We start from the raw sequence: 21,873 nt of genomic DNA, 5'->3' as shown, positions 1-21,873 counted from the left end.
ACAAGCAAAATATTTTCTTTTTCTTAAAGTGGCCCTAATACTCTGTACCTGTGAGACCAGGGAGCTGCAACTTAGAGGATCATAACAGTCATGGTTAACAGATTGACAGCTTTCAGTGTAGACTTAAATTAACAGACAATAAACCACCCGTGGTATTTAAAAGGTGGATGTTCCCCATTCCTCAGCAGACTTTACCATGACCCCTCCACAGGTCCTGTGACTGTGAAGAACAGATCCACTCCAGGGCGGGAATCCACATCAGTTCCAAGATGAATCGTCTGAAGCCAAAACACTTTTTCTTTTTTCCCTACATTGTAAAGAAGTTTATTTCTCCAGTGAAGTTGGACATTTTAAAACTCGAGTTTATTGAAATTGACTCTTTTTTTTGGAGTTGGCCTCAAGTGGCAGCTCATGAAATTGCAACACTGCAAGTTACCTTTTTGTAATACCAGAGAATATCACCTTTTGGGCACGTCATCCAGCCTTATCACCTTTCTGCAGAATAGTTTCCTGCTTTAGTGCTGGTGGACAAAAGTCACTAGAACATTCAAGTATAGTATGTAAACCAAACAAAACTCCTTGCATCCATAGAAGCTGTATTTGTCTCCAATATCAGTACTTTTGTGTACACTTTTTATTATATTCCATGTTTTCTTCTGTGATAAAGTGCTGTTAGGGCATTTGGAGGGGGATTGAAATGTTGGGGAGGAGTTGAGGATGTTTCAGTAGTGAATATTTTGGGGGGGCTGATGGTGGGGTGTTGAGGGTATCATCTTTCATACCCCCTCGGGGGAGACCACATGACCCAGAATAACAGGGAAAGGCAGCGAAGAAAGAGACGAAAGAGAGAGATGTTGGGCCCTGCTGCTCTGAGCTCTTCAATGAAAACCACATGTAGGACAGAGGGAGGGGGGTGAGGTGTGTGTGTGTGTGGGAGGGGGGGGAGTGTAATGACTAAAAACCCAGCCTCTGAGAAAGAGAGAGAGAGATAGAGGAGGGAGTCCCTCTGAGCCTTGCTGACATTCCCAACCAGCACTGCAGGGGAGAGCACTGTGGTGAGATTTACAACAATAAGACAGTGTGTGTGTGTGAAGAGTCTTTAACAGTGTATCACACACGCTCTCTCTCTCACTCATTCTGAGCTCTGGGCTTTGATACGGCTGCAGGACAGACAGCTGCCTTCACTGTCGATTTGGAACAAGAGGAGAAAGCTAATCTCAGCGGCCGGTGTGGTCTGTTTTATTTCTACCACAGGGAGAAAAGAAGATTTCCAAGCAGCAGAAGAAGCAAAGAAGTGAAAGCATGTCCAACGCTCTGGTGAGGAGAAACTCCAGCAAACAGGGTTTACAAAACCTGATGAGGTATGTGGTCGATCCGTTTTTCCGTTCGTGTTGCTGGTTCCTGTTTGTTTCGCAGAGAAAGAATCGGGTTAATATTTAAACACCACACAAACACACTCACATTTCACTCACTCAGTTCTTCATTCTTTTTCTGCTTCAGTCAATAAACAGGACATGTGAGGTTTTCCCGTAAAGCTCTGGAGCATGACTGAAGGGTTTCATATCAGCACATCAAGATAAAGAGTGTGTGTGTTTGTACTGTAAACATAATGGGAACAGTGGGATTACTGGGAGTGTTTTGGGTCATGCAGGGTTTTGGGGGGATTTAGGGATTTTGAATCGCCTTACCTCCTTTCAGTGTACCTAAAAAAGAACAAAGGAATCATATTAAAATCTACTTTGTACTCTATTATTTTCTATTAAAAACACACTTAAAAGGAAATGTAAGACTGTAAAGTGTGGAGGTTTGAGGCGAGCCCCACGCCCAGGGCTTCTCTGTTTCACCAAGAAGGGAAGTGGTGTCAGTGACCAGTGTCAGAGTTGAAAGGTCACCTGAGTCAGTCTTTTGTTTTCTGGGCTCGTACGGGTGGCAGCACGTCCTGTCTATTGGGAAAGATTTTGTTTTTCATCCTGTGTGAGGTTCCAGTGCGACTGTGGTTTTTAACAGAGATGATAACGCACGCTCACATGCTGAGGTACTCACGTGGTAGAGGGAGGATGTTTTATCTTTTTTTATCCCTCATAGACATAAATTATTGGCTGACTTGGCTTTCAGTTTTGCCACATCTGTACAGATGAGTTTTAAAACAGACGGTTTGAATTAAATAGGAGGTAACATCCTTCAGAGCAGTTGGTGCACCACGGAAGCTGCGAGGGAAACCAAAGTAAAGACAAAACTTTACATCATCCAAAACGGTCTCTGCAGCGACTCAGGATAAAGTCAGTCATGACCCATATTAACGAGTGTTAGCTCAGTCCATAGAGGTATCCTCTCAAGCAAATTTGAGATCCAGCTCTTTCATGCCATGTTTTATATTCACATTTAGGTGGATTTGTTTTAATCTTGGTCATTTCAGCGCAACCTGTAAGCATGTGTGACTCTTAACTTTGAGAATGTGTCACTCTGGGATAACAGTATTGCTCAACTAATGAATTCCCAGTGGAGATTATGCATTTTGCATCTGTTTGGGTCCACTGTGATCTGGATTGGGTTTACAATCCTTGCATGTATTGATGACTGTCCTCAGGTCTCTAGTGTTTGAGCTCCATCTGTGAACGCTGGAGTTTGAGTAGGTGTTTCTGTGTTGTAAAAGTCCCAGTTGTGTTTGTTGAAGTCGTGTAAGGAAATGCATCATATGCTTGACAAATGTCTGAACTCATCTCTCTATTTGGAGACTTTCCATTGACTCAAAGTTTCTCCACAGAGAACTGATGCATGTATTTGTCATAGACTGTCCTGACATTGCTGAGTATTCACTTACGAGCGTTCGTGGTGCCTCGGCGACTCTAGAGGTGTCGTAATCAGGGGGCTCAGAGTAAACCTCTGAGTCACAGTGAGAACGGTATTCAGGCTTTGTTTATGCACAGATAACAGCTGGAGGAGGCAGTGTGTCACTCTGATTCAGTCCACTTAGCAGATGTCCTCAGTCTGGGGAGCTGACGGGAGCAATGACGTAATACCAGAAAGACTGCACAGCTCAAAATTGAAGGTGCAGTGATTCACTTGGCATTTTTGTGTCTTTTGTTATCAAACAGGTCAGTTTCATCCAGACTGTTTAGACATTTCTTGAGTTTTTACACCAGTGTCTTCTTCCAGATACAAATGTGTTCTCCTGTTATTTGATCTATAATCATTTCAGAGATTCCCACATATGTTTTAGGAATTTATTAACATTCGAGTGACTTAAAGTGAGTCAATTTATTCATGGAAAACATTAACTGATTAGCTTAGATCAACTTAACATTCGTTGGCAACAATCTGAATCAATCTTTTGTTTTGTAGATAGGTAACACTCACAGACTGTATATAAAAGAGTCATTTTTAACTTGAGCATCATGGTCACATTAAAAATGGGATGGACGTGATGAGCAAAGTGTGCGACTGAGAAAATGAACGCATTCCACACTGATTGGCTGGTCATTGGCCAGTGAGCTTACTCGTGATAATATATTTTTGACTGATCATAAATTTCATAACAAATTTATTATCAAATAACTTAAATTGGAAGTATTTATTGACGACAGTACAACCAGAAGAGTCGCCCCCTCTGATCATTAAAGATAAATCAAAGTTCTTCCCTTTTAAAATCTGATAGCAACATCTTTTGTACAGTCTGTGTGTGCACCTTCAGTCAGCACAGGGGTGGAGCGCTTGTTTATGCAAACATTTTACTTTTGTGCCCTCTTAAAATTCTCTTAAACAGAAGAATCTAAAAACATGAAACTTCTGGGACAGTTTATTCAAAAATCTGGCATGCACAATTTGGAAACTGATGTTACATTGCCAAGAATGAAGCAACCAGACCTCCCTCCATCCATTTTCTTAACCTTCTGTCCAACTCAGGATTACTTGGGCATGAGCTATCTCATAACAATGAATAGTCTTTATAGTGTTTTCCATGTTTGTTATATAAAGATAAGCTTAAAACGTTTAAGTTTAAAACAAACAAAAAAAAAGTCTTTGTATGCATAGAAACAAAACTGAAACTCAATCAAAAGCATGCCAGGACTACAGGCAGTGACATCACCCAGACCAATCAGAAATGCAAGCTCTGCAGAGACTTCTCCATAATGTCCCTTTTCAGTGGCACTAACACTAGATGTGTGTGATCAGAAGAACTCAAAGAAAAGGTTTAATCTTAAAAATACCTGTGTAATAAGCACGTAACATAGCTTAAAGGAACAACCGATTGGCGTGAGGGGAAAACATTGTCGATGCCACGCGAGCAAACCTCTGAAATATTTTAGCTTTTCTCCTCCACCTGAGCAGGATTGGTGTATCTGACAAGCTGACACTGTTTACTAGATACAAATATTATTTCACGATAGATCTCAACAGGGACACAAACACAGAATATGTCATCAGTGTGAGCTCAAATCATTGGATCGGGTCGAGGCAGGCAGTTGATCTGTTTTTAATCAGCTCTGCGTGGGAGACAAACACTGCCCTCCTCCTGCCAGCTTGGTGGGGCCTGGCTCAGCCCGCAGCAGTGATGTCACCCAGGAGGCATACCTGCCTCAAAACAGCCTGAGTGCTGCGACCTCTGACCTTCGAATCCCCCACACTTGGGTGGGTTTCCTGAGTGTTTATGGTGCAGGGAGATAGAGCGAAGAATGTTTGGAGGGAGTTGGAGTGGCGTAAGTTGCTGAGTGATGGGGGCCCTGAACTCTCCCTCCCTCTGCAGGTTGTCCTCATTAAAGGGATGGAGGGAAAGTAAACACAGCGGGGCTTCCTGTTTCCAGGGGTCGTATCTCTGAGAACAGATGACAGGTTTTCATCGCTCTCACTTCAGTAAACATCGAATGATAGCCTAAAAACCCAGGAACCAAAAACGTTCCTGCTATCTGCCCTCATGTGAGGGCAACATCTGTTTTTTCAGCTCATAAACTGCACCCATTATTGTAAATTTAAATTTGTTAGGAGCCATTTGTAGCATCACCTAGGTTTTAGTTCCCTTGGACGTTCAATATATCAATGCGGTCTTTTGACGAGGGTGTAAGTTAGAAGGGAACAGAAAGACATGTTCAAGGTTCAAGGTTCAAGGTTCTTTATTTGTCACATGCATAGTTATACAAGTATAACACACAGTGAAATGTAGCCTGACACGCTCCTCGACATGTGCAAAAAAATAAAAAAATAAAAAGATCTGGTAAGATCTGGTTAAAATAATAAAATATATATTTTGTTTACAGCATAAAAAAATGTATCCTGATCAGGGGAAAGAATAATTCAAAGAAAACTAAGCACAATAAAGGTCGATTCCGCAGTTCGCAAGCTCCGCTTCCGCTAAACACAGTGAAGCAGCAACAGTCAGCCATCCTAATGTACCAGGGGTGTCTTTATGCATTTTTACAACGGGACTTACCCCGCGAGGGTAATTAGGGAAAGCAGGGGGCGGAGTCTCTCCAGGAGAAGATCCAATAAATACAATAAGAACATGCAACACTAAAATACACTCAACATTAAAACATAACAAAGCATTCAACACTAGATAAGAAATCCTTCTTCCCCCGGATGATGTGTATTATTTATATTATTGTAGGGTCTTAACCTTACAGTATAAAGCACCTTGAAGTAACTGTTGTTGTGATTTGGTGCTACATGCCAGTGGATGGTGAACTTTTACACGTGGAGCCATGGGCTTCATTTTTATTTTACTGTTAGCAGTAAAATAAGTTCACGGTCACACATGTATGCAGTAAAAACATCTCATGTGTTAAATTCCATGGAAAATGTTAGAAAAGTTCCATTTAAGGTAGACACAGAGAATAACCTTTTAATTTCTCAGGATAAATCTTGTAATTTTGAGACATGAATCACTCAAGTAATTTGAACTTTGTTAAAAGTCCACCCTGACATTTTCACATGGAAAAAGCTTTCCCAGCTTCTCTGTTCTCAGGCCACTCACCTCTCCGCCTGTTGCTTTTTTGTTTTCTGCCTCTTTAATGTAAAATAAAGGTTTAGATGCAATCAGATACACAGTTTGTGTTTGTTTGTTTGGGGATAGATGGTCTTGCTGGGTTCCGGATTTGTTTGGATTCTCATGGAGCGATCGCACAAGATTCTGTTTTCCACTTTTGCTGCGTCCCTGTGTTCTTTTAATTTTCCATTGATCCACATTTATAGAATAGTTTATAGAACATTTATAGAATGACAAACTTTTGCTTGAAGTTACTTTTTTGGGTTACATTTTACTGGCAGGAGCTTTCTCACTCGCCCTCTCCTTTAAAGCCTGTGTGCAAGCAAACCTGCAGGATTCCCAGACTTCGGGGATAAGTGGTCTGTTTGTGCTCTGCATGGGGGGGTTGGACACCCAGAGATCCAGCCATAACATGGTGATTACTGTCTCTGGCGATGTTGCTGGAGTTCTAATCGAGACTATTTGTGTCTGACTGCGGGATGATTTGTTCCACTTTTTTACTGCAATGCAGAAATATATCTTCTCTTATCTCTTTGCTTTACTTTCAGTTGGCATTTATTCTGTCATCACTAACTAAGAAACTAATTAAAATGCCTGAAACAAAGAAGAGAGAAAGCACTTACCTTACAAAACACTGTGCAGAATCTCAGTTATTCAGAAGTGCTTTTGAAGCTGCCGGTCTGTCTGTAGATTTCTTCAAATTTAAAATAATCATTTGTTTTGAACTAAAGAAACACCTGCAGGTCCAGGTGTCTTTGACTGAACCTTTTCTGAATGAAAAGATACCAGAATAGAGCTGAGGACATTTGAATCACTTGAATCAGGACATGGCGGCTCTGTTTCTAGTTCGAAAGAGATCTGGCAGCTCTAGCCTGTTTAATATTCTCCTCCAGGGACAGTGAGTGTCATAGGTTTATTGATTCAAGAGCCCCAGGCTGGAACAGAAATATTTAGGCACATTTTCCTTGTCAAAAATGTTTGAGCCGTTGTCATGGTGAGGAACAAGAGGCACATGTGCTTCAGATGCTGCAATCCTCCATTTAAATGCACAAAGAAGCATAAAGTTTATTTCCTTGGTTTCCTCTCTTTCCCTGGACACAGTTCTAGAAATAAATTCAGTACAACCTGTTTTATGGGTACCAGGTAATGATGCAAGTTTTTGGAAGGGAATTAATACAAATAACACACTACAGAGTCTACTGGCATGCTATTGCCCCTGTAGTTACTATAGCAGTGATCTAAGCAAAACATCAAGGTAACATTCTGATGTTGAACAGGGGCAATGATTACTGTGTTTGCATGCTATAAATTTAGTGCAGCTGTGGCTTATGGTTTGCGGGATTTAGGTCCTGATTTAAGCACCGATTTAATGGTAAAATTAAGAATTTAATGATGTTGCTGGATGGAAAAAATAAGAGGATCACCAGAGATCACCAGTTTATCCAAAGTTGAATGTATACTGGTAACTGTTGTTCATCTCTGAGAGCCCTTTAATGTATATAATTCAGTTCCTAGTCGCTGAAGACTTATTAAGACATTTGCCAATATGTTGGAGTTCTCACCTGCTGATGCCACTGCAGGAAAAAGTTTGGATCATCACATCAATTTTATTGTTTGGAGAAAATAAAAAATAAATTCTTGTTGGAGTTCTTTCACTCCAACAAGGCAGATGGCCGGCTGTAATATTGTTGAGGCTTTAATTAAACACTTGTTTCGTTAAAGTCACAATATTGTTTCAAATTGTCCATCAAGCAGGAACTCACTGTGTGAAAGTTGATGGGTGCAGCTGAAACTGGATTACTGTTGTGCCCCAAGGCTCTGTGCTGGGACCACTATCAGTTTCAGTGTTGGGGTCGTTAATCAAAAAGTGTTACGCATTAATCAGTACTTAAAGTAATGCAGTACACCAAAGAAAGTACTTTGTTACCTTATTTTCTTGTTTCTCTTTAAAATGACCTGAAATGTCACCTAATTACCAGTTAACAATAAACACCTGTGGGTACGGTTCCACTCACAACTTTCCCTAATGAGTATACAGAATATCTTTCTTTGAAGGCACAAAGCAAAGTTAAAAATCAACACAAAGCAATTCCTGCAGTAATCACATTACAGGTACAATCCGTAGCATAAACAGAGTGTTCCAGTGTTGATGTTAAATGTGTTGAAAATATTAATTTTAAGCAATCAGTTTTAATAAAACAGAAATGTTTAACATGATGTCAGTGAATTTGGAGTCGACTTAGAGGAAACGTCACGTAGATGCAAACATTAGTTAAGCCAGATGTCACTGTTATGTTTGGTTTTAGTCCACAGTTGCGCAAACTTGGGCTTGTTTTTCACTAGTAGTCCATTTCTCAGACCTCTGAATGAATAGATCATCTGTAAAATCATCTGTTTTCTTTCCTATGAAACCGTTGATTGCCCTACCAAAGAATTTGTTCTGACACGAGCACATTGACTAAGTGACTGTGACACTGTAGCATTAGCGCCCTGTCTCTTGCATAGAAACAAAGGGAAAACAACACTGATATGTATTTATTGTAAAGATAAATTCTAAACTCTTTTATCACCACTTTTCTAATATATTTGATACTTATGTTTGAAATAACGATTTGCTTGATTGATACAATTTCATGCATGTCATAATTTTTGTGTGACATGTGTGTCTATTAGTGTCATCTTGTCTGTATGCATGCACAGAGTATGTAATGCTGATGTCCTGGAGTTTGCTAACCTCGTTAGGACTTCCCTGATGAAACAAATATTTGAAGGTCAGGTTAAGCTGCAGAATCTGTGCTGAGAGGTTTTCTGTGTGACATGCAATCATTATTTCGGACAACACTCAGTTTTTTTTAATTTTTTTATAAATGTACCGAAACATTTTTAAGAACAGGTATGAGGTTGAGCTATAAATGCAGACTTGGCAATAATTTCAGGGGTTAAATCATAATACAGTGGAACCCCGACTTACGAAATTAATTCGTTCCCGAGGGTCTTTCGTAAGTCGAAGCACCCGTCGCGCCTTTTGAGTGAACGATAGGCTATCGGCTAATTGCTAACTGCAACAACAATACGTCATTCAAGGGGAACAGCGAAGCGCAAGTACGAAAGCCAAGGGGGTTGTCACATGATTCGGAAGGCATTGTGGGCATTGTCGGCTCAGCCAATCAGAGCCAGCGGATTTCTTTACACGGGCATTTTGCCGTAACACGGGCAGAAATATTGCCGTTAAGTACCTTCGTAACTTGAATTTTTCGTTAAATGGGGCATTCGTAAGTCGGGCTTCCACTGTATTTAAATATCTGGGGCCTCAAATATAAATAACCCGTGTTTGGACAGATGGGGGATATTTCTTCATAAATTCTGTGAACTTTGACCCTGTGGTTCTGTGATGCTCGGCTGCTTCTTCGCTGCTCGTCTGGTGACTCCCATAACTTTTTTTTTCAAATAGGAAAATGGAAATCTTTTCTGTTGTAATTGATTCGCTGTCCTGACTTGTTTCAACACTGCCATGACCTCATCTTGCAAACGTCTTCCCATCATCCGTGCCTGTCCCACGAGGCCTGGCACTCTTTCAGCCTGAGAGCAAACCATGTTATTATGCCACTGAAGCCAGTCAGCCCTGCGATGACAAAGTGTGTGCTTGCGAAAGAGCAGCGGAGGATTTAATACATTAACCTCACTTCTCCTGAGATGAATCCCTCCTTTGTTCTTGTTCCGGTGAAACATGGTTGGACAATAAAGTTAAAGCCTGGACAAGTTCAGACAGGGAGAGCATGGCAGTGTGCAGTTTAGTGACTCTGTTGGCAGGTGGCAAAGCTTTTATCTGGTTTGTGGCTTTGTGTGTCGTGTTTCTGGTTCTTTCTGCTGGTTGCTACAAATGCTGGTGATTACAAAGCTTAGGGTTTCTTTTTCTCTTATTAGATCCGCTAGCAACCGGCTGTGTCTCCAAAACACAAGAAAGCAGTTTATTCTTAAAGAAGCAGTACAGCATTTTGGGATGCGACGATTTTAAGTTTCTTCCCGTTAGAGTTGCATTGGATTAATTTCATCCAAATGAAAGTGAAGTGTACACAGCTGCAGTTCCTCTAATGGCCACTTGAGGTTTTCTCCAAAAGTGAGTCCGTTTTCAAAGACTACCTGTTAAAATGCCAAACTTTACAGCAGAAATACAAAAAATAAATCTGGCTGTAACTAATGCATTTAGATTTCTTGCAGCTGTAGCCAACAGCTGCCTGCTTGGTCTTGCCTCTGGCTGACCTTGTGACCTTTTTTCTGATGGCTGATTTGCCATCGTTGCTTTTCCTTTTTCATTTTTCTTCCAAAAATATCGATTGACCACATAAGGTGAAAGCTGGGACAACTCCAGCCTCCCCGCTACCCTAGATTGGATAAGCGGTTAAGAAAACTGAAGAATGGATGCACAGATATTTATTATGGAAGGAAAAAGTGGAAATGCCAATATCATTGCACGCCACACACCACAAGAGCGAAGAAATAAATGTTTTAATAAAAACCTTCATGAAGCACATCTGCTGCTCTGTTTACTGTAACCACTTTCCTCACTTGAACCTGCTTTCATATGTTCCCTCTTGTTTATTTGTGTAATCTGTCAATCACACTGACCTCAAGGGCTGGAGGGCGCTCTGTCGGCCGTTATCTGAGGACCGGTTCAGGGAAGCGGCGTGCTCGGTCATGCCTGTGGTGTCAGTTTACAGAAGAGCAACACAAGACTGGAGAAAAACCTGTTTGATTCCTGCTGAGGTAGAACAAGTGCGCTGTGCTTGTTTTAATTGTCTGGAGAAGCAAAACTACCCTGACAGAGTACAGAGCAACTCCAAGCTGTGAGCCAGGTTTAGGACCAGCGCAGACATCTCTGTTCTGCAGCAATGATTAAACATTGCAAATGATTTGATTTTGATGACACAAATCATGAGAAGGAGGAAGTAAAGCTAACTGTAATCCCGGTATTTTAGAAACACTCTGATGGAGATTAATCATTTAGCCCGAATCAGTCTGAGCAGCTGCCAGGCATGACAGAATCCCACAGTGCTGACTGCAGAAAGGAAACGTAATGAGAGGACAGCGTGGTGAGTTTCACTTAAACAGTCTGCTGGGTCAAAGCTCGGCAGTTTTCAACACCCAAACTGCTGACAGCAGCAAATCAAGCAGAGCCAGGTTTTATGTGCCAACTGTGCTCCACTTTAGGGCTCACATAGGATTATTGAATAGTTCTTTGGCATTTGTAGGTCATTTTGGTTTATACTTGCCACAAGATATTACACGCAGGTACTGTACTGATAGTTTTACTCAGAAACATTCCACCTGTTGGAGTTGGAAAGTCATATTATTAAGTTCTGCCATCTTGATTATTTTCATGACCCATCCACCCCAACCTCCTTTCCTCCCATGATAATGACTACAGCCACTTTAAAAAAATAAATAAATTCTAAAGTCATTTTGTATGATTCACAGTTCAAAATAATCCTTGCCCATATTGTACTGGGCCTTGGTCCAGCCAGTCAGTTTGTCCTCTATCTAAAATTAGCTGTTTTAGCTCCTCCTCTTTTTAAGGCCACTATCCAATCTGTGATACTTGGCCCTTTATTGCACAGGAAACATAGAATCTTTGAAAAGTACCTAAGATGTGTGTGCTGAATCATATCTCCTGAACCAGCGTGCTGATGAACTCTGCTCTTATCAGCTCTGATATGTCTTCCTCCCTCAGTCAGTTTTTCATCCTTCCTGTAGGCAGGGAGCAGCAAAAGGAAATGAAAGAATGGAAAGGGGTGGAGAGGCCCGAGCATAGATGGATGTGGGTCAGCAGGGTGTTTTGCTGAGGTGGCCCAGAAACTAATAGTCTGTGTGTTGAAATGGAGAAAGTGAGGGGAAGCAGTGTTTGCTTTCAATGTGCAGGTAGGAGTGGTCATTGTGTCAGGACAGTTTATTCGATGTCAGGATGACAGACGTATTAATATACAAAGATGTATACTAATATACATCAATGTGGAGTATAAAACACTTCAAAGCTATGAGCTGAGCCATCAGTGTGACCACATGCCACGTCAGAGACACGATCATTCATCTGAAGTGCTTGTACTAAATGCTTTTGGTGTCCACCCACCCTTGAGGAAATGATCTGTGAAAAGGTCAACCAGCCAGTTTCCAACCATGCTTTTTAGAGAGTGGGAAACACATTATTCAAGTGACCTCGTTGAGGGTGAGGAGATCTGCAGATTTTGTTGTTTCTTTGCAGTTTGCACCCATCCCAATGAGCTGTTCCGCATTTAATTTAAGTCCCGAGGCTTGCACCAACATCCTCCTACTTCAATACCTACAGAAATTAAATGACTAACTTTGCACATTTCAGTTGCAAAGACTTTAGTAAAGCCAGAGTAGAGGAAATCTGAAGTGTTGAAGCTTCTCAGTTGGCAGGAGCAGGATATTAACATAAAGAAAACACCGAACCCAAAGCTGATCTTCATTCTGAACAGACGTTTATTCCCAGTAAACTGGAGCTGAAAACAAAGAGCAGCTTCACTTTGTTGATATAGACTAAATCTCTGAGATCTCAGGAAGAAGGACGAGTCAAAGGAGTTGACAACGCAGCTTAGACCAAACTGTGCCTAAAATAAGTCTTATCTGTAAATATCAGAGATCATGCAGCCGGTTCTCCTGCATCAATCCATTGTTTTGAAGAAAAGATGAGGGCGGAGGAGCAGATGGAGCCTTGGAGCCGTTAGCAATCTATTAGTGACACAGAAGCCAAATGTGAGCTTAGTAACTCGACACCTGAGCTCGCGCAACTGTTAGTCCTCCACATGCCTCTTCTGGGAAAGAAGCTGGATAAACACAAGACTCTCAGCAATATACTTTATAATTCAAAAAAATTAAAAAATGCTTTCAGCTATTTATCTAGAAACTTGGACAAGAGTAAAAAGACACTTTATTTAGGCCCTTCAGTCTAAATTAGAAAAATCTACAGTTCTATCAAATCTGATGTCAAAACAATGGAATATAATATAAGTGCCACTGAGGAAATGGCCATACTTGTTGCCAAAAACAATGACTAATCAGGCAGATAGTTAAACGATGGTTAATCAGACACTACAGGTAGGAGCCTGGAGAGGTAGCGAGGGCAGAAGTCACAGGTGACCACCGTTCTGCTCGTGTTTCAACCTCTATGGTTTATCACTTGGTCCCTTTTGTTTTTTTTTTCAAATCATTGATTCATGTCACTCACTTTACATTAACTTTTCTTTAGGTTTTAATTTGTTTACTTTGCTTCATTTTGTTATTCGTTATCCTGTATAACCAGTGAGCTCATTTTTCTCTGAAAGCTGATTTGCAAATTGCTTCTTTTAATTGAAACCAACATATCTAGTGTTTTTTTTTTTTTTCATTGTTGGCCATCAAATAAACAAAGAAAACGTTGCACTTTTTTTTTCTTATGTTGCCGTTTCCGTGTGAGGGGAGGTGCTGTCTTTAAATCCCCCGACATTGGTGTAAATCAAAGCGTTGTTGCAAAGAGTGCTCGCGTTTGGCTCGCTGTCTTCTGATAAATAAAGATCAACTGTGTTTGTAATAAATACTGTGATCTCATGTTGACATGAAGCGTAGCACGATTGTGTTTATCTGACGCGCAAACAGACGGCGGTGTTTCTCATCCGAGGCCCGGCAGATGTTCTTCTGGCCTCAGAGACTCACTGTTCAGAAACCCAGGAGGCTCAAGAGACGACCGCGAGTCAGGAATCTGGGTCATGTGTGATACATGATGAAGATTGTGACATTTCCCAACCTCCTCTGTTGAAAGAAGTACGCCATGTGGAGCAATACCACATGGAAAAGTACTAATTATTCCCCCAAAAAGTCTCAAAGTTACTGCAGTAATTACTTCAGTTACTGCAGGAAAAATTCACGTCTTTTGATCTGACACATTAATAAGACTGAAAAATACAGGCAGTATTTTTGATTACTGAAGTACAAAACTGGTGTAAACATTTCAGACTGTATGTTAGGGAAAAAAGGTAGACTCGTTTTTTTTGTTTCGGTCTTTGCTCCCCGCTCATGTGCACCAAACTGTGCTGTTTAGGGATGAATAACATAATAGGAAATATTACAAAAGTCCCAAAGATCATGACATGGTTGGCAATGGAACGTGTTCAAACCTGCCTGCACTCTTAGTGAAATGGAGTGCTCCTTTCTTTCCAGGCTGACGGCCCAGAGGAGCATCGAGGATGCCGAGGAGGTGGAGAGGGAGCGTCGTCGGAGAGCTCGAGAGTCTTTACGCCGGAGGAACAGCGGCTCAGCACCCGGAGAGTCATCACTGGACGGCGAGATGCCGCCAGAGGAGAACACGTGAGTACAGAAAATATTGCAGAGGCCCTTTACATCCCAAACGCTTCCTTTTAAAATATAAAGAATGTGATCTCTGGTTATGGTGTTTGTACGAAAAGCAGCCTTTTTCCGAGTAGGACATCTGGAACATGCTGGTGGGTTTTAGTTGCTGTTTTGGAATATTTATTTGTTTAAAGAAAGAATTTTTTCTTTCTTTAAACAGTTTGCAACACGTGACTTCTTGCTTATAAGCAGCTCTGGCTCATATATAAGGGACGTAGTGTCTGTGTTCACCCCCTTTTTTTTTTCTATTTAGTGAAGTCTCGTTCTGAAGCTTCGAGCTGAATGTTGTCATCACTGAAACCAGATGCAATGACGCAATGAGATAGATTTGACTGTGATACTGAGACACACTCTTTCAATACTTGCAAAGGCCCGCACGAAATCACACCCTGCTTTATTTTTTCCTTTTTGACTCTAGTGGGTGACGTAAAGTTCAAAATTTACATCATGTTGTCGTTGGTAAGACTTAAAATTCATGATTTAAGACTGCACAGGAAAGGCTTAATAAGCTAAGGGGACATTGTTCCCCATAGAACTTTTGTGCAGTTTGTTTTGCCACTCAGCAGTCACCTCCTGCTGGCCCTCAGAGAAAATGGAGGTTTAAAGCACTTTCTCACTGTGTTATGTGAAGGACACACATGGGTCTTCATCACGGAGCTGCAAACTGAGCTTTTAACCTTTCAACAACATGACTGACTGAATATTATGCAGATGAGTTAGTGATCTTCTCCCCATATAGTGCTGGGCTTCAACAATTATTCAAGACCTGCTCAAGAAACGGTATAATTACATCTCCGACCTGCCCTGCACTAAGCTCTGTTAGGTTTTGTTCAAAGTTATGGAACCACTGGCGTTCTAGCCATAGTCACTCGTAGATGAACCCTGGTATCAGGATTTAATTTTAACAAATAATAAAAAAAAAGGTCTGAAGCTTGAGAGTCCGTAGATTTCAGTGGATATCTAGATATCCAATTCCATTTCAAGGCCTGAATTTGCTTAATCTGGCTATGTTCTCACTCTAAATCATGGAAGTAGGAGGAATCTAAATATGGTGGAATTCCTTCTCCATGCAGTCATGAGAACCCAGGAAGCTACTAAGTGCAAACATTATTCATTCACTCATCTCATGTCCAATGACTTCCTGAACAAGCTGCTAACTGTGTCTGCATGTTTTGTTTTTCTTTAATTTCCTGATGATGCAGTTAAAAGATTTTGTCATCACGTTTCCCAGTCACGAACCTCAAAGTTCAGCCTGTTTCTGCAGCGGTTACGCTCCCCCCGGCCTGCCTGGCTGCTTTACAGGGGTTCACAGACGTCTGGTTACATAAAACAAATGTTTCCACTGGGAAATGCCACAAACAACCTCTTCCATCCTGTCGTATTGACATGAAGACCAACACGCAGCTGCCTTCTCATTACACAACCGCCAAAGAATGTTTACTACCAAGCCTCCATGTCGGAGCTCGTGGTCTCTCAGCTGACTTTTAATTTCAGGCTCTTAATTATAGCTTGCATCTTCAACACCTTTTCCTTCATCACGTCACAGGCTCAGCTGGATTCAGGCTGCGGTGAGTCAGTATGAGGTAGCTCCACTGCTGTGGTTTGTAATTGAAAGGTGTTCTGTGAGATGCAGGTGACGTAATGCTGGTTTCACCCCGAGATCAGTGAGCTCAGAAGCGCTGACAGATTTTGAGCTTGTGAATGTTGGTTGAAGCAAATGCTGCCTTTTATCATTTACTGGATCTACAGTGACTCCATTTCTGATTCCACTAGCCTCTCTCTGTGGCTCTAAGCATCAAGCCCATTGGTTTCCACTGAAGAAAAATGATCAGAAACAACTCAAATATATTCTTTTATTCAAAAAGATGTGAAAATTCTAAGTCTGCAGATACATTTTCAGACTGATGTACATTAGCTATATGTTTTAGTGCACTGATACAAGGCACCAACCTTCAGGGCAGAAAAATGAAGCCACTGTGGAAGCTGCAGTTCCTCTAACGTCCACTTTAGACTCCAAGAGTAAGTCAGTCCCCATAGACTCCCATGTTAAAGTGTCCAAAGTTACAGAAGGATTAGCCCTGTTTACTGCCTGCTCTGCACATGATTTCCCTCCTTAATATCAGTATGAGGAATTGCTTTCTTTTCTGATTCTTTTGGATAAGTAGGGGTGTAGCCACATAGCTAATAGCTAATGGCCAGAGCCATTAGCTATGGGGGGTTTTGGCTATAAATGGCATCAATCAATTGCTTTGGTCACACTGAGGAGGTCCAATCTTTTATATACAATCTGTTATTCATTAAATACAATTTAATTCATATTTATTAGATAAACATCAGCTCTGTCGATCATCTAATAATATTTTGTCCACTCTGTTAACATCGATGAGAAGAAATATTCTGAGCACTTACAAATTCATTGCTGTCCAAAACTGATTAGGCGGGAGGAGTGACGACTCGCTTTTAGAGCCGGCCTCGAGTAGCCGTTAACTGCACTTACCTTCATTCAGAGGGAACGGTACCATTTTTCATAAAATGCAGTAAATCAGGAGAGGTCATCGAGCATGACCGAGTGCTGCCTATCAGGACTCGATGACTTCATGTTGGACGTCTTTATTCTGAAGTAGAAACTTTGCTGTTTGTTTGGACAGATTAGTTTCTGAGAGCTCAGGCGGAGGCTCCCACTCTACAGTTGGGGCCCCACGGACCAGAATGTCTTAATCATCTGGGGAATGCTGAGTGAATTCCTCTCTGCCAGCTCCCAAAGACACGAAGCACACTTATTAGTTTAATCAGCAGGATCGAGTGGGAGATCTTCTGACTGTTGAATAAGTGTTCAGGGCTAAGTCCATTTAGACAAAACATAACTGGCGCTCCATAATAATTAACGTCTAAATTGAAGTTCAAATATTTCATAGTAGAATATGAGATCGTATATAGCATGTTACATGCTGATTTCCTCCTGTGGCTGTTCGATGTGTGCAGAGGGAAGCAGGCAGCGAGGACCTCGCACCTTTGTGTGAGCAGCTGCAGATGTGACAAATATTCTAGACTGGAAATGTGGAATAGCTTCAGCATTAAAGTGCACACACTTGTGTTTTAAAATCTGACTTTTATGGAATGAGATGATCTCAACCCCGTGTTTCATAATGTGTTCAAATGTCCTGTTTACGTTGGTGTCCCTGAGAAGATAAGGATTCGTGCATTATTCAGGAATTTTTTTCAATGACGCATTAAGGTCTGAATTATATTGTAGGATGGTATTGCAGTAACCTGTCCTTTTAATTCAAAACGAGCTAAAAATAACGCATGTGTCAATGTGTTTGCAGTAAGCTAGTGTTCTTTGGTCTAAGGTTAATGTTAATGTCATACCAGGGAAAACAGTGATTGAAGACGGCTGCACGGCTGACGTTATTGCAACAACTTGCAGTGAACTTGCACGTTGTTTTTGAAGTGGTTGCCTAAAAAACTGGGACCACGTCTGTGACCACTCGTAATCAGCTTCTGTCTGCATAGCGACAGAAAATGGCAAAAAGGCAAAATCGGCCTGCTATCAGTTTGCGATTGAACAGGGTCAAGTTGGCATCTGCATGCAATTTGTTTGTGGCTCTACGGCCATTCAGCTTATTATATTTTTAGGTCTTGTAGGAAATGTTGTCTTTTTTGCTTGTGGTGATCTGTCCTCTCATGATATGGTGGTCTGCCAACTGCTTCCCAAAATATTTTACTGAAGGACACTTAATGTGATGGATTACCTCTGACGAGTGACTGTTATCTTTGTATCCTGCAATTTTTTGGGCTAGGATGATTTCCATGCATTCGGTGCAGTGGGTTTTTTCCCAGTCAAGAGGATTCCCAGACTAAAGCCATCCTGTAGCAAGTCGAAACTTGTGTTCAACAAAGCACTACAGACCTTGTTGCTAAAATCACTTAATGCCTTTTGATTGACTGAAACTGAGCTCTGCTCCTTACGTCAGGAACAGGACTTTCAAGATTAATGCTGCATTTGTACACTTGTTGTTTTTCAAAATGAACGTATTGGAACGTGAAAGCAGACGTTTTCCACCATGCATTCACTGTTCAAACTGGGTGAAGTCATGGCTTCTTCCAGGGTTTACTTTTGTATCCATTTAAGATGGAGGTGAAATTGCATGCATTGTCTTGAGTGGACTGCGTCACATTTTGGCTGAAACGTGGCTGCACGTGATTTATTTCCAGACTAGAAATCTACAGGGACTATTTTCCCCACCATGGCGACATCCTGCACCTGATTTTTCTTCTTCTTTTTTAAGGGGAGTTGTCTCCAGATTTAATTTAAAGATATTCTTGTTGTGTCGTTATTTTCTTTCAATTTTAATAGAGAGGTGTACAAAGCAGGGGTTGAGCTATTGAAGTATCAAATTTGTATTCCCTGTTTTGAGGTTTGACATAAATTGTGGAATCGAGCAACCTGAGGAACTTCAGCCAAGTTCCCGGCTGGGAACTAATCAGCTAGTTTGTTGACTTAGCTGCTGAGTAATGGAAAAACAGAGACTTTAACAGAGACCACAGAGTAGCAAATCTGGTAGATTTAACTGACTTAATGGGCACTTTATCCATAATAACAACACGGTTTAAGCAAAGCATTGCTCAATTTGTCTCACGCTGTGTTGTATTTTATTATAATACACATCACACTGAAAGCCTGAGTACTGCCTGAGGATGCAAATGGGATATGTCCGAGGGTTGGAATTTTGCTAAAAACGTTTGGGATCTCATGATCTTGCCTGTCTTGACTCTTTTTCCATCTCTTCTCTCCATAGGTATGGCAGCAGCCTGAAGCCAAATAGTTCTCATTCTCTGGAGGAGGACGAAGGCTTCAGTGACTGGACCCAACGCAGAGAGAGGCGAAGGCAGCAGCGCCTGCAGGAGCTCAGCCAGGGAGGATATGAAGACGAGTACGAAGAGGAAGACACGATAAAAAAAGCTGTGCCCATAAAGAGCACGAAGGCCTCCATCACTTCTCTCCAACTCCAGAGGCAGGAGCAGGAAGACAGAGACAGGGTGGAGATGGAGAGGAGGAAGGAGCATGAAGAAGAAATGATTCGAGCTGAGAGAGCAAGGAGGGAGAAAGAGAGGGAGGAGGAACTAAGAAAGAAGGATGAACTGATCTCGAGGAGGAGCGAGGAGAGTCAAAGGCCACATCCAGAGGTAGGACTTCCGTACTGGAAAACTGAGTTTTCTGTGGAAGTGTCATAAATAAAAATATTCAACATTAGTCTAGATAAGGATTTTACTTATTCAAATATCAAGTTATTGATAGATGGTAAAGACGGTTCATATAAGGTCTAAAATCATATTAGAACAGTCTGAGTCTCAACTGATTCAAGAAAAGAGTTGATGTGTTCAAAAAGATTTGAAGACCTACTTTGAAAGAAGAGCAAACTTCAGCGTATATATTATTACATGCATTTAAAAATCTATTTCGTTCGATCTTTCATTAACAGGTGGAGAAAAGAAAAGAAGTCAAAATCTCCTACACATCCAAGGTTTTTCTTCACCAAGAGCCAAAACACAGCAACTCAAACGGCAATGCAGCCAATGAGGAAGTGACATCATTTATCACCAAAACAAAGAGATCCACCATGTGTGTAACAAGTTTTGTTTGCTATCTTATTATGTGCCTTTCCACTCACCTGAATATGTAGCTTTTGTTACACTGACTTTAAAAGCCAAAGCAGAAGTAAATCATTTCTTGAGACAACACAAAAAAACCTACAAATATCAAGTTTACATTTTCCAGAATCCCAAAAGTACTTTAAAGACTTTGGACAAAAATATTTAGATCTTATTTCAGCTCCACAGCCAGGGCGTAAATCAAAGCATTTTATATCCTATACAGTAGTGCTGTGTGTAGCAGAGCTGCTGAACCAGAGGAGTCGGAGGCCATCCTGGAGACAGAGCAACGTCTGGAGAAGATCCGGCGGAGCCTCCAAGAGAAGGAGAGCCAGGAGATGGAGCAACTGAGACAACGACAGGCTGAGGCTGAGCAAGAGCTGGAGGAGCTGAAGAGAAGGAGGGAGGATAGACGGCAGGTCCGACAGGAAGAGGAACGTCGGAGGGAGGAGGAGGAGCTGCAGCGGCTGGCCAAAGAAGAGGTGACCATGTCTCAATAAAAGCTCAGTATCTGAAATGCTATATGCACAGAGATATATACACAACTGCAGGAGGGGGGTTAGGAATTTGGTAAATGACGCTCAGATTCAAGTAAAACATTTTTATTTGGGGTTTAAATGTAGTGCAAGCTTCATATTTTTTCTTCATATTTTAAGAGCTAGTAATAAAAGATCTACTAGCCTGTGAACCTCAGATTTATTTTTTTAAGAAAGTTACAAAGATCATCTTTGTGGTCTTATCCATATGTTTATCATATCAGTGAGGATGTATAATGTGAAAGAAGGAGAAGAATGCAGCATGCCAAATGTCTAAAATTCATAACTAAATTCTTAATATATCAGGGATATACAGTAGGGACATCTTTAGCTTATTATGGAGGTATCACGGCCTTGCCTAAAAGTAACTAATTCAGCTTCAAGAGTAAAACAATGGCTACTTAGTCTCTAGTATTAGCAGCTGTTAGATCTATATGGCTTTGGGGCTGAAGAGTGTTTTTAATCCGACTCCCAGGAGGAGAGAAGACGCATGAAGGAAGAAATCGAGAGGAGGAGGATGGAGGCAGCAGAGAGGATGAAGAACCTGAGTACGTCCAGTGTCGATGAAGACGAGATGTTCAGTCCCTTCAGCCCAAAAGTTTCCACACAGAAGGTAAAGAGCGTGTACCGGCTTCTAACGCTGGTTATAAAATCTATCTGTTGGTAACTGCTTCTTCTTTTGTTTGACTGTTTCACTTTTCTAACTTAGAGACTGGTCAGCAACCATCTGACCAGTGAATGGGTCAAATGCAGAGAAAAACAAGTAATTTCCCCATGGGGATCAATAAAGTATCCATTATCATTATTATTATTATTATCTGGCTACAGCCGGTCGCTATGGAACAATGTGTATTCCCCAGCTGGTTGGTGATTGCTAGTTTGAAAATGGTCACAAAGAGACACACGGTTCTGCACTGAAGGCCTCCTTAGATTTGCTTTGGTTTTTAACATATTGCCTGCAGTTTGCATAGAAGATAAAGACTTACATGTCTGCTCAGAGAGTATTTTTAAGTCTGAAGAGTGCGACAAAAAAGGTGTTACTCTTTTACTTTCAATGCAAACATTCTCTATCTCTTTTTGGCATCACGCTAAATGCCAAGTGTTTGCAGACAAGTCAGCATCTTTCATGCAAACTACAGGTAACAGTAGAAATCTGCTAGCAAACCACAAGGAGGGCCTTGGTGCAGCACCCTCAGTGACAGCAAGAACATGCAGCAACCACCGGTGGGTTGGGATATGCGTATTTTTCCCCTAGTCATCAGGTGTGCCAGAGGGTTACCACCTGGTCTCTAGGCTGATGTGACG

The 21,873-nt window shown here is 41.3% G+C and overlaps 1 protein-coding gene across 2 annotated transcripts in view; it reads left to right on the top strand.

The window, feature by feature from the left end:
* The first annotated feature begins 1,003 nt into the window (after positions 1-1,003).
* Positions 1,004-21,873, top strand: part of lsp1a (lymphocyte specific protein 1 a) — a 42,745-nt gene continuing 21,875 nt past the window's right edge. Inside the window, exons 1-7 of one of the 2 annotated variants that reach the window (XM_086302054.1) lie at positions 1,004-1,055; positions 1,255-1,361; positions 14,192-14,338; positions 19,180-19,567; positions 19,864-20,003; positions 20,259-20,514; positions 21,044-21,181. In XM_086302054.1, the coding sequence (XP_086158180.1) occupies positions 1,303-1,361; positions 14,192-14,338; positions 19,180-19,567; positions 19,864-20,003; positions 20,259-20,514; positions 21,044-21,181 (1,128 nt within the window). In that variant the 5' untranslated portion in view covers positions 1,004-1,055; positions 1,255-1,302. Of the gene's footprint in view, positions 1,362-14,191; positions 14,339-19,179; positions 19,568-19,863; positions 20,004-20,258; positions 20,515-21,043; positions 21,182-21,873 lie in introns of both variants that reach the window. The other variant, XM_086302053.1, reaches the window with a different exon arrangement.

The sequence above is a fragment of the Aulonocara sp. 'chitande type north' Nkhata Bay genome, linkage group LG7 (genome assembly GCF_057382095.1).
Source record: "Aulonocara sp. 'chitande type north' Nkhata Bay isolate Kocher_YH1m ecotype deep benthic linkage group LG7, A_spYH_male_GT1.1, whole genome shotgun sequence".
Classification (NCBI taxonomy): Eukaryota; Metazoa; Chordata; class Actinopteri; order Cichliformes; family Cichlidae; genus Aulonocara; species Aulonocara sp. 'chitande type north' Nkhata Bay.
The sequence above is the reverse complement of the archived record's forward strand: the minus strand, read 5'-3'. Positions and strand labels throughout refer to the sequence as shown.